The sequence below is a fragment of the Hydra vulgaris genome, chromosome 12, assembly GCF_038396675.1.
Source record: "Hydra vulgaris chromosome 12, alternate assembly HydraT2T_AEP".
Classification (NCBI taxonomy): domain Eukaryota; kingdom Metazoa; phylum Cnidaria; class Hydrozoa; order Anthoathecata; family Hydridae; genus Hydra; species Hydra vulgaris.
Window position 1 is genome coordinate 23,189,379 of NC_088931.1, and position 13,643 is coordinate 23,203,021.

A 13,643-nucleotide genomic window follows, 5' to 3' on the forward strand; every position below is an offset into this window, starting at 1 on the left:
AAAGTCATAAAAAATTATCTAATAAAACACATAGTTACTAACTTTATTACCAAATAAAGTATATATAACTATTCCTTACTAAAAAATAAACCTTTTTAACTATTAGTATAAAAACAGTTACAAAAAGTAAAAAAATTTTGAAAAATTACTTATAGATACCAAATGTAGAAAATAAAAAAATTTGATTATAGTTATATTATATTACGTAATTTAACTAATACTTTTTACCTAATTAAGTAAAAAAACAGTTAAAAAAAAATTAAAAAAAAGATTGCTTTGAAACACCAGATGTAGAAAATGAAAAAAAAATTATCACAATGATATTAAAATTGAACTATACCTATTTTATCTGGAATTAAATTATATTATTAAAATAAAATGGTGTAAATACTTAAATAAGCACCAAACTTGGTCTTGGGCAATTTCGTTGATGACAAAAATGATTTATACTAATGAAAGGGGTTAAAATTTGACTTTTTCCTTTTATAGTAGTTATCTTTTCTGTACACGATTCTTCATGTGCAACGCGGATTAAGCTGTTGCTGGGATCTTCAATAACTACAAACGTTAACGAAGAACGTTTAAATGAAGATTGTTTTCGATTATATCTTGTGCTATACCTAGGAAATATCCTTACTTCATTGGTTGAGTACAATTCACCAATCTCAAATATGCAGTAATATTTCTCGTTAAGATATGGCAGGTTTGGAATGTTGTTATAGTAACCTAACTTTACTTTAACTTTTAAACAAGCAAGTATAACCCTAACTTTCCATGCTCGGGCAATGCTCTTCGTGCTTAAACAATAGTTTGATATTCTTTGAGAGTCTTCAAGCAACATTTTATTTTTGTTTTTTTGTATTGTTATTGACTGTTCAGACTTACTTTCAGTACTAAACCTTAAGTCATGTTTTTCAAACACGCAACATTCAAATGGCGAATTATTGATATGACTGCCGTTAACTTTTACTGTTATCTTGTATTTGCCAGGTTCATTTAATTCATAAAACACTTCATAAATCCCATCACAGTTATTCTTCAAAATACTTCTGCAATTTTGCTCTCTAGCATTTTGAATTGTAACGCAGACATTATCTTGTTCAACCCAGCTCAGGTCTCCATTTATATTGCAAGTCTTTAAATAAAAAAGTGTTGGTTCGTTACATATTGCATACTTTAAGCCAACTCCTAAAGCCTCAGTATTTTTGCTATAAGCTTTCTTTTCGTCAATTATTCCACATTTCTCAACAGCATTGTATATTTCTCCAGTGTCATAAAATCGCAAGCAATCACCGTTAATATCACTATTTGTTTGCCGGCAATTTGATTCAATCATTTTTTTGTTCTTTAATTCTTGAAGCATGTCTAATAACTTTATTTTACGTTTCTCGACTGCTTGAGCAACTTGATCAAAAAACAAAATAATATCGTTCTCCACTTTTTGTGTGTTTTCATTAAGACTGGAATCACTTCTTGGACTTTGAGTTCTAAAAAATTAAAGTTTTAACTTAAAAATCTATGAAGTTGATCTATAATTAAAAAATAGCAATTTAAAAATAGTTTTGAACAACTTTTCATTAATGAGAGCTTCTATATCTAGCATTGAATATTGATATGACGCATGTGGGGAATGTTATACAAATCCTAAAAAATCATTTGATTTCTTTCTTCAGTCCCAAACATTTTTTAACAGGGAATAAAAACCCTACCTAAAATTGGTGTTCTAGAACCCCGGGGTTTTGAAACTCTGTTGATAATGAGTTCTTGAGAACTGGTTCTAGAAACCCTATTGAAAAACGTGTTTTAGAAAACAGATTCTAGAACCCTTAAACTAGAGTTTTGAAAAAAGGATTCTAAAACCTTTCGTGTAAAAAAGGGTTCGGAAATCCATGGGTTCCAGAATATCTCTTCATCGGGGTTCCAAAACCGGTTTAATTAAGTAATGTTTGTATTAAAGTAATTTTAAGTAATGTTTGTATTATCTTACTTTACTAACATTTTTAAGTAACTATTAAAAATTAAGAATATTAAAATGTAGTACACAAAAAAAAGTGACAATACCTTGCTACATATTCATTTTATGTTATACTAATAAATAAGTTTTCGACGTAAACAAGAATTAGGGATTATATAAAATAAAAGTTAATGAAAATATTAGGTGCATTTATGTTGTTGAAATGTTATATTTATTTCTTTTTATTATTTTTTTCTTATCAACAATTTTGAAACAATCTGAAACATTAAGAAGATCTTTAACAGAGAAAAAACAATTCCAAAACATACTTGATTGGTACCCGACATAATTAACATAAGAGAAAGAGGTTCCAGAATCATTATGTTCAAAAAAGGTTCAGAGAAAGAGGTTCTAGAACCTTTATGTTTAAAAGGGATTCGGAATCCCTTTGGATAATAGAACCCCTCAAATTCAGGGTTCTGAGGGACCTGCTCAGGTACCATTTTTTTAAACTCTTTTTGTAAAAAGTTTTAAAATGGCTTTTTCAATTTAAAACTGTACAGCTCTACACACTAACAAATTGTTTTTTTTAATTTTTTTACTACTATAACAAACCAAACAAAATCTGTTTAATTAAAGTTTATTGTGTTTTCTATACAACTATTTCTTATAACTTTTTTTCTGCGGTTTTTACTATTTCTATCTACAAAAACTTAAACAAATTGTTTTAAACAACAACAACAAAAAATGTTTGTATTACCATAGATACCATAGCAGATAAAGTATTTTTAAATTTTAAACTTCGGCCGTAGTTATAATTTAAAAATCAAACATATTCTATCAATTTTTTTTATTTCAATGTAATTCGTGCAACTTCAATTAAATACATTCATATAGGAGAAGTAACTACAAGGTAATTTTTTTCAATACGCATTGGCTACTGTATTTATAACAGTCTGATTTGAACAATTTTTTTAAAAACTTTTTACACCGAAAATTTTTTTTAAAATTACACCTCTGACATGATGACAATGATCACTTTTATCGTTTTAATGAAAGATTAAACCCACAGTAATTATCAGATGCAAAATTTCCATGCTATCGTGTTAGCTTTATTAGTTTCGGCCTTTTTAAAGCTTGCACGTTTTTTTTGGTGTTTGGAGTCTTGCATAAAAATGCTTTTAAATAGAGAAACGAGTTCTTTGAAAAATGATGAAACATGATGTAAGTGAACAGGCGAGTTAAGCTAAAAATGAAGTGACGCAACTTTCCATTTTTTATATAGAAAATGAGACAAGAAACTTTCGTACAGTAAGAATAACTTTTGTAATTTTTTAAAAGTTCGATCAAATACAATGTCTATTACAGTCGGAATAAAGCAAAGTTCCTAAACCGTAGTTATTCACAATTTTCTTTTATATTATTACCGACTGCATCAATATAAATATGATAGAATATGCTAACGATATAGTTGTATATAGGGTTTCTCATTTTCCGTAAACTAAAATATATATTGTCTAAACTTTTGATATGCTTTCCAATTGCCTTAAAAATGTTATTTCTTTTATGTGGTTTTTTAAATTGCCTAAGTTTTTTAGAGCTCGTGTTTCTACACGTTCGACATTACAAATAGTAGCACCTTATTTTTCTTCAAGTGTCAAACTTCTTTTGTCTAATAACGTAACAGCAACTGGTTAAGTTGAATAAAATTGAAAAAATTACCGCGTTTACTAACCACGACTCTCAAAAATATTTTTGCTGTTAAGCGTAAACAAAAGAGTTGTAATATATATATATATATATATATATATATATATATATATATATATATATATATATATATATATATATATATATATATATATATATATATATATATATGTATATATATATATATATATATATATATATTTATATATATATATTTATATAAATATATATACATATATATATAAATATATATTTAAAATATAAAATATATAAATATAGTTGGAGACCTCTGTTTAAAATTTTTTTAAACAGAGGTCTCCAACAGTTGGAGACCTCTGTTTAAAAAAATTATACAAAAAAACGGAATTAAATAATATTTGCTGACTTTATATTTACGTTATATGTAATCATTTGTGGCTTCTTTTTAATGCCTTTTTTGACGTTTTTAAGTAATATTTGTAACGGTTTTTTGTATTATATTTTACGTCTGATGACGATGTGTGCAAAAACAGGTCGAAATATTACGAAGAAAAAATCTAGTTTGTACGCAGCTGTTATTTTATGTTTTATACTTTAAATATAAATATATTCGCGTACAACAAGATATGATATTGAAACATTTTATTACTAATTCCTACAGCAAGGAGATATATAATTCTACAGTAAAACTTCAAGAACAAAAAATTAGAAATGCAATATCAAAAAACCAATTAATCTTTCCTCAAAGGTGCGTTTCCAATCATATAACTCCACCATCGTTAAAAGTAAGATCACCAATTAAATCGAAAAATGCAGAAAATATTACTAAAGAATATCAATGAAACTTTTTGATACATGCCTGAAACGAAGCAAAATATAGATTTTTTACAAGTAGGAATGTTATAAAAAATATTTGTTATAGTTTAAAAAAATTTTGACACCTAATCACTATAAAATTTTTGAAAATGTTACTGAAAAATCGAAAAAACATCATTACGAAATTAAAAAGAAACATTTAAAAGATAAGTTTGAAAAACTTTATAAAATGACTTACAATAAACTAAAACAATGAAACGGATTGAATGAAAATATAGTTAAATCTTGAATCTTAAATTTATCGCAAACTCAGTTTGACACATTCACAACAAATCTCCTGAATCTTGAGCTAAATTTTGCACCGTGGTTTAAAAAGTTGCCTTATATGGAAATTTTAACACCGATCTAATCTTTTGCTTTACATTTAGAAATAAATAATAAAAAATCTGATGCAGAAAAGATTCGACAAACCGTGAGTAAAATTCTTATTAAAAATATAAAACATAGATTACCAGATAATTCAACAAAAGAACAAAGGTTATCTTTAAATAATTTGATAAAGAAACTGGATTTGTACTAATAAATGAAGTAGACGCATTTTATAAATTAGAAAAGGAAATTAAACACTCAGTAACTATCAACTATGACCCGACTCAAGCCCTTATGACTAAATTCCAGAAACTATTATGTAAATTACGAAAAAAAAAAAAGCTAGATAACAAGGCTTGTTTTCAAATAAACCCTTCTGACTGCGTCCCTCCACGTTTATATGGAGTCATAAAAGCTCACAAGTCGTGTTATACTTTCACCTAGAACTTTACGTAAAAACTTATGCAATATTTTATTGACATTATTATCAATATAAAAATCCAAATGTTTCAATAAAATATCTGCTATTTTTATGAAGACGATGGAATTATATATTTTTAATTTTATTTATAATTAAATATAACTTATATTTAGGGACATGTTATTATTCAGATAACACTGAAAATAAAATTGATTTGAAACATAAACTTTTGAAACATTTAGCCTATAGAAAATTTTGTAGAATTCTGTAGAATCTTTATAAAATCTCAGTTAATTTATATAAAAATTCCTATAGAACTTTTCTTTCTACTTTTTTTTCTATAGAAAAAAAAGTTTTATGGCAATTTCTATAAAAATTAATAAACATTTTATAGATATTTGACTATTATATACTAAATATTTCAAAAGTTTATAGAAATTCAACAAAACGTTTTTCTTCCTGGGCAGAGGGGACATTGAACCTTGGATCTCGAGGTTCTGAGGTTGCCTAGAGGTTGGTCCTTGGATCTCGAGCTTCTGAGGTTGCCTAGAGGTTGGTCCTTGGATCTCTAGCTTCTGAGGCAAGCGCGCTAACCACTGCGCTACGACCGGTCCTTGTTGCATTTTTATCTCTAGGTTTCGACAATTGTTGGATTTTTATCTCCAAGTTTTGACTCTTGTTGCATTTTTATCTCTAGGTTTCGACAATTGTTGGATTTTTATCTCCAAGTTTTGACTCTTGTTGCATTTTTATCTCTAGGTTTCGACAATTGTTGGATTTTTATCTCCAAGTTTTGACTCTTGTTGCATTTTTATCTCTAGGTTTCGACAATTGTTGGATTTTTATCTCCAAGTTTTGACTCTTGTTGCATTTTTATCTCTAGGTTTCGACAATTGTTGGATTTTTATCTCCAAGTTTTGACTCTTGTTGCATTTTTATCTCTAGGTTTCGACAATTGTTGGATTTTTATCTCCAAGTTTTGACTCTTGTTGCATTTTTATCTCTAGGTTTCGACAATTGTTGGATTTTTATCTCCAAGTTTTGACTCTTGTTGCATTTTTATCTCTAGGTTTCGACAATTGTTGGATTTTTATCTCCAAGTTTTGACTCTTGTTGCATTTTTATCTCTAGGTTTCGACAATTGTTGGATTTTTATCTCCAAGTTTTGACTCTTGTTGCATTTTTATCTCTAGGTTTCGACAATTGTTGGATTTTTATCTCCAAGTTTTGACTCTTGTTGCATTTTTATCTCTAGGTTTCGACAATTGTTGGATTTTTATCTCCAAGTTTTGACTCTTGTTGCATTTTTATCTCTAGGTTTCGACAATTGTTGGATTTTTATCTCCAAGTTTTGACTCTTGTTGCATTTTTATCTCTAGGTTTCGACAATTGTTGGATTTTTATCTCCAAGTTTTGACTCTTGTTGCATTTTTATCTCTAGGTTTCGACAATTGTTGGATTTTTATCTCCAAGTTTTGACTCTTGTTGCATTTTTATCTCTAGGTTTCGACAATTGTTGGATTTTTATCTCCAAGTTTTGACTCTTGTTGCATTTTTATCTCTAGGTTTCGACAATTGTTGGATTTTTATCTCCAAGTTTTGACTCTTGTTGCATTTTTATCTCTAGGTTTCGACAATTGTTGGATTTTTATCTCCAAGTTTTGACTCTTGTTGCATTTTTATCTCTAGGTTTCGACAATTGTTGGATTTTTATCTCCAAGTTTTGACTCTTGTTGCATTTTGTTTTTGTTTCTACTTTTTTTTCTTACCTTCCTTTTCTTTACCTTTCTTAATTTCTACTTGCGGACATGTTAGTATATTTTTTAAAATTCAATTTTGCGTTTGTTTGAAGCAGTTAGCGTTCTTTTGGATGATTCAAAATAAAGTTTTGAATTATTATATATAAAAGCAGACCTGGAAAGTTATTTTTAATATTTGTATTAGTATTAGAAGGTGATGACTTTCTAAGTATGAATTTTATTAAAAATTGAAAACCTTATTTTAGTTCATCCAAAGGAACACTAACCTCTTGAAAATTTGAAACGGTTAGCGTTCCTTTGTAACTTTTCTCTGGTCATCTGCTTTGTTTGTAACATTTAAATAATTTATTCTTTTTTTTATTGCATATTCTATTGGAATAAAAAGGGTTTGAATTATTTTATAGCTTGCTCTAGTGAACTAAACTCAAATTGAATTATTTATTGGACATTCTGTTAAAACAAATTTTGAATTTTTAAAGTTTAAGCAGCATGTGATTTGATTAATTACAAGAACTTTTTTTGACTGTATGATTTAAGTGATGCTTGCGGATTTATTTTTCCTATTTATTGATCAGAAGGAGCTTGTATTACTTGAATAAAAGATGTTGATTAAGTTGGTAAACCTGAGTTTGTAATTGAAGAGTTTCAGCAGGTTTTAATGGTTGAAATACTTTAATAAATATTTTAATAAATAAATAAAATATGGATCATCAAAAGATTGCAACACTTTACAATTTATTTCGAAATTTGGATTAATCATTATTTTTTTCATATTGAGTGTAAATGAATTAAAATCCAACATCAATTCAAATACGTGAAAAAATTATGCCATGATCGGATAAGTTTTGATAAAAGCTGAACAAAAGCAAAAATGATTTTGTGTATTTAGTTGGAATTTAGTTGGAATTTAGCGCGAAAGTTTATGAACACATTATCAATAAACTCCAAGATCGAAAGGATGAAGAATGAACAAGTAGAAACATTAACATGATGCCATATTTGCTTTATATTTTAATAATTTGGAATCTTACATGTGTAGTATGGCTATCAAATATCAAAATATTTTATATTTAAATACTTAATTTTTTTTATTGCTAAATAAAAAAAAAATTTGGTTAGCTATTTTATAAATTTCCATTAAACCTGATGGGGAAGTTATATATTCAGAATTCGCTGGGTTACCTAAACGCAAAAAATTGGTAAAGATTTAACTTTAAAAGTTATAAATAGATAAACGCCATATTAAGTTTTATGCCAAATGCGTTACAAATATCCTCGTTATTTCATGTAACTTAAACAGAACATTTAACATCATATAAACAAAGCACACTAAGTTACCTTTATCGTCAATGAAATTAACGTTTGATGCAGCATGTTGATGTTTTTTTATAGAAGTTAAATTACGAAAGTTTCAAAATGAAAATGAATAATTCAGGGATCTGAAGGCGCAGGTTGGTTTACATTAAAATATATCAATACATGCAAAATAACACGTTTGTTTATTTTCAAGTAGTCGTATTGCGTACAAACTTTTTCTTTATACACAATATCAACAACTTGGCTTGGTGAAAAATATGAAAAGTATTTAGTAATTAAAGTTGTAAAAACAGTAACTTGGTTGCTTATGTTTTAGATACTGATACGGTTTATTCATAAAAGTCCAATAGAAACCCAAAATAGATTCTTTAGGAAATATTGCATAAATATTTTCAAACTTGCACAGTGGGGTGGAACTGTTTCAAAACTGGACATTTGCGGAAAATGGCGTTATGAAACATTTTTTGGTGGTAATGCATAAAAGATTCTCTGGTCCATCTAATCCAAGTATTTTTTTTTAGGGTAGGACTGACCTTCAACCCTGTAGAATACATAATCTTGCTCAATTATTTTGTTTAAAAAATAACTCGCGTAAGCGAGTTATTAATACTGCTTCGTTTTTATAGTGTTAAAGCTAAAGTTTATTAAAAGTTCCAAATTTTTTTCAGGGGTTCTTTAATTTTACGTTTGCCACTATCTTTTGCTAATGAAAAAATAATTCTAAAATGCCTAAAATATGCATTAATAGGTCTTTTAAAAAGTGGATTTAAAATATTTATATTTAATTTTTTCAAACAATGCGCTTTTTGTTTATGTCCTCACTTAGATACAGTTTCAAATTAATTTTATTATGAAATTGTTGATGATTACAGATTGTAAAAATTTTCCTTTTTTTGTTGTTGCACTTATTGAGCCCTTTTGTGTGAATTAGTAGAAATATGTCAATTACATCAGTAGAAACCAGGTAACAATTCCAGGTCATGAACGTATGAACAATGACGTTTAGTTTTTTTTTGTAAGATTTGTTTTGAGCAAATATAAACGAATGCAGCTGATTGACTTTTCGAGTAAATTTTTTTGAGTGACATTTTACATTAAATTCTAATTACTGCAATTTATTATATTTTTTCGGTTAGAAAACGTTTTAATATTATTTATTCATGTAAGCTTTTGATTTTATTCTTTTTTCTATTACCACTTACCGGTTTTTTTGAAAACTTTAATCGAAGTTACTCGAAAATACATTCAATACGTCTGACAATTGTAAATAAATGGTTGAAAAATTTATGGAGTAATTTTTCCTAAGTTTAACAAGTGCCTTTAAATTAATTGTTTAACTTAAAAATCCAAAACAAAAAAAATTAATTTTGTCCGTCGCACAGTGGGGCAAAATAGCTTTAAAAATTAATTTTTAAAGCTATTCTGCCCCACTGTGCGACGTTATAACTTTTTTAATTAAGAAATTAAAAAAGTATATATATTCTGCAGTTACAATATGTTAATATTCAAGCCAATAGTATTAACTTGATATTCGTACATTTTTCATGTTTCAATTTTATTGTTAAATTTTTAACATTTCTAATTACTAAATTTTATAAAATAACTTGTAATAAATTCCAATGCTGGAACGCATTTCTAAGAAAATTATTTCTAAAAATTTTGTTTCTTCCGGTTGGGTAAATAGTTACAAACTTTACGGTTAATCACAACAAATATGCAAAATTCAAAGCTAAAAAACTTTATTCCTTATTCAGATATAGGTAAAACAATCAAACTTGTTAAATGGTCTTAAGCTAGCATTCAAATGATTGTAGTTATGGTTTGAAAGTATTTTTTGAGCCTTAAGGACTTCAGCTTCTAGTCCTAACAATCCGGTTTTGGTAATATTTTTTTCTTTAGCGTGGTGTTTGGTCAAATGTTAAAAAAACGAAAGATCTTTGGAGCATTTTACAAATACCAAGTCGTATTGTACAATGGGTCACCAGAGGAGCAATTAATTATCAAAAAATAATTACAAAGTTTATTAAATTAATTAATTATAATTAAATAATTAATTTTAGAAATAATTGGCTAATTATTAAAAAAGCACTCTCAACGTACACCAATTGCGTAAGAGAAACATTACCTTTTGAACTTTATTTGTGCTGAATAAAATTTTGCAAATGAATCAAATCTTACTCAAAATAATGTAAACTTAATCTCATAATAAGTACTTATTCTATACACACAGATAATTTTTTATTTGCTCTGTTTTTTAATCTCTTAAAGTTTTGTGTTTATTTTTAGGGAGAGGAGACTCAGGTCTGAAAACCAAAATTTTAACAAATAGGTAGGTCTTCCACCCGTAACTAAGTCATTGCATCTCTAGTGTCCGCCACTTCCACAAGACACAAACATACCAAAAATAATTTGTGCACAATAAAGTTATCTTAATAGTGTGTCATCAATACTTTTCTAGGTCATGTCACTGTAAGTTTACTTTAAATAATACAAAACATACCTACTACAGGATAGTGTTTCAGATTGCATTTGCATATTTTAAGGAACCTGTTTTTTCACTGTAAATTAATTAGCTTTAAATTTAAAAATAAAAACAGTAAACAGTTGAAATATAACGACCAAGTTATTAATTTTTTAATACATACGTATTTTAATATATAATGCATTCATAAAATATAATTTTTTTAATTATTTATCAAGGATTTTGTTTAATTATTTATATTTAAAATAGGTATTTATCAAGGTTTTTGTTTATTTATATGTCAAATGTTAAAAACATCTAAAGAATTTGTAAACAAGTATTAAATAGGGGTGTCCCGGACAAGCTATCCGGCCGGAAATCCGGGCCGAATAGGAGTATTATTCGGTATCCGATATCTGGCTAGATAATAACTTTAACCGGTTTTTAGTAGATCCGATATTTCATGTTGATGTCATTTGAAAATTGAAAGAAATCTAGAAATGTTTAAAAGAAACCTATTTGTATTCTTAAATAGTCTAATGTTAATGGTTTCTATTCAATATTGTTATAATTATTATTGTTATTGTTGTTGTTATTGTTGTTATTATTATTATTGTTATTATTATTATTATTATTATTATTATTATTATTATTATTATTATTATTATTAAATACTACTAAAATTATATATGCGCAACAAATACATCAGGATATCACTGAATTATATTTCTTTTACCTCAACGTGGAAAAATTAAGAACTCTTCTCGTCGAGGTAGCCTTGATCGCTTTTTCTCATAAATAATGAAAACATAAATAACAAAAAATCTTCCAAAATACAGAGGATGAAGATGATGCTTCTCTTCATGTTTCTAATAATTTAAAACGACATTATTTTTTTCTATAATCGAGTGATTAAAGATAACATCAACTCCTTGAGCAGTATTAACAAAGGAGACTTGATCAGAATTCAATACATTTTGAACTTGTTTATGCAGCTGAAGAATTAATTCAAATTCAATATTTATTTTTTTTCCCTCGTTATACAACTTGCAATGAATTTTTTTTCGTGATTATGCAGTGGTGTTGTTGAAAATGACTTAGGCAGACTTATAACACCTCCTGTTTATCTGCTTTCCGATGCTGTGAAATCACAACTATCATTAATTTTGAAAAGCTTCCAAACAAAACGTGTCATTTTAAAAATTTATCACGGTAATATTTTCTTTATAATAAAAAAAATATTTTAGGATTTGAATTACATAATCCGGCCGGATAATTTTTAAATATTCAGGTATTCGATATCCGGTCGGATAATCAAAAAATGTTATCCGGGATACCCCTTATATTTAACAATACGGGTATTTAAGTATATTGAAACTAAATACAGTAATTTTTACAACGTTTTTTTTAGAGTAATGTTATTTACCACAGCGTACTTATAACAGCGTAGCGGTAATTACCACAGCGTAATGGTAAATACCACAACGAATTAGTAATTAGCGTAGTGGTAATTATCAGATTGTTTATGTTTATAAGTCACAGTGTAATAAGTCTCCGAGGAAAAAACCATTAGTATTCAGTTTGATAGTTCTATCAAGTACCAACTTGTATCAAGAGCAAAAATATATATGAAAACATTGTGGGCTTTCTTCAGAAGTAAATGGGTAAAGGCTTGCACGACGAAAATCAATAAATTTTTAAACCAACTACATCTGGATAACTGTTGTTGTTCGTTTCAACTCTTGCTTTAATGCATTATAAGCAGAAAACAAAACAATGCTAAAATTAATTCACTTGAAGAAAGTAAGATGCGGTTTTAAATGCCAAAATCACAAGGTAATGAAAAAAACCTGATCGAAAATAGTATTATTATCTGCATTTTAGCCAAGTATTCACGACATTAAAAAATAAAATTATAGATATTTTTCTGACACTGTGCAAGAAGATTGAACATAATATTTTGATTCTGTCCAAGAGAAGCTTGACAATAATTTTGAAACTGCAAATAAGATTGTTTGAAAGTACATGTGAAATCCAAATACAAAAGTTGTTCAGTGAAAGTTAAATTCCAATTAAAAGATTAATTAAAAAATATATTTAAAAAATGTCATTTGAGAAGCTCTTGTGGATGTATCAAGAACAGATTTAATTTTAATCAGAAGAAAAAATTGTTCTTGTTGTAGAGTTACATGTTATGACAATGAGAAAAAAGAGACTGTGGTCTGATAAAATAAGATAAAATTATTCTGTTTTTACTATAAAAAACTTAAAGAACAAAATATTAACACTGTCCAAAAATTACTTACTGTTGTTTCTGAGAGAATTACTAAAGGAAGAAATTATAACATTACTGGTTTACTATGCTATTTACGAAATCCAATGATTTTAAACCAGATTTAGAATTACCAGAAAATCTTTTAGAATACCAAATTTATGACCTGAAAAGTTTGCAGCCCCCTCAAACTGAATGGGTTTAAACTTTATATAATATAAGTATATATATAGCATAGTAATATTGTAATAATTTTTAAACGCTAAGAGAATGTGTGATGAATGTGCGAGAGTTCTATGAAATTTAAAATTTATCGATGAATATAAATTTAGTTGAGAATAGTAAAAATATATTTTATCAACTTGCTGCTGTTACTTTTGATTTTTTAAAGTTGTTTTATGTTTTAACTGTTTTTGTTGTTTATAACTAAAACTATTTATTCTTTATGTTTTTAGTAATATAAAGTAGTCGCAGTGTAGTTACATATATCGATTGACATAAATAGGTATGAGGGAAGTAGAGTTTTATGTTATGTTTGAGATCAAATCTCAAGTTTATTGATTCGATTAGAATTAGAAGCATCA

General features: G+C 27.2%; 1 protein-coding gene and 1 long non-coding RNA gene across 3 annotated transcripts; one reads left to right on the forward strand and one right to left on the reverse strand.

Annotated features, from left to right (window-relative positions):
* Window positions 1–276: 276 nt before the first annotated feature.
* LOC105846292 (uncharacterized) lies at window positions 277–11,721 on the reverse strand. 2 transcript variants are annotated; one of them, XM_065812588.1, is made up of 2 exons: window positions 11,524–11,721; window positions 277–1,487 (listed from the first exon to the last, which is right to left on the reverse strand). In XM_065812588.1, exon 2 carries the CDS (start codon window positions 1,361–1,363, stop codon window positions 392–394), a length of 972 nt encoding a protein of 323 aa, XP_065668660.1. In that variant the 5' UTR covers window positions 1,364–1,487; window positions 11,524–11,721; the 3' UTR covers window positions 277–391. The 2 variants fall into 2 exon arrangements, with proteins under 2 accessions (XP_065668660.1, XP_065668659.1); XM_065812587.1 differs by lacking the exon at window positions 11,524–11,721 and adding an exon at window positions 10,827–10,938.
* A 132-nt stretch (window positions 11,722–11,853) lies between these two features.
* LOC136087694 (uncharacterized) lies at window positions 11,854–13,423 on the forward strand. The gene is made up of 2 exons (XR_010641990.1): window positions 11,854–11,999; window positions 12,199–13,423. It is a non-coding gene; the product is annotated as an uncharacterized LOC136087694 (long non-coding RNA).
* Window positions 13,424–13,643: the final 220 nt, after the last annotated feature.

What these genes read in the sequence shown, in the direction of transcription:
- LOC105846292 (XM_065812587.1), bottom strand. Translation starts at nt 10,861, where the DNA reads ATGCAAATGCAATCTGAAACACTATCCTGTAGTAG. An exon ending in GAAACACTATCCTGTAGTAG is followed by an intron (nt 1,488 to 10,826) that starts GTATGTTTTGTA and finishes TTAATTTTTTAG; the next exon opens with AACTCAAAGTCCAAGAAGTG.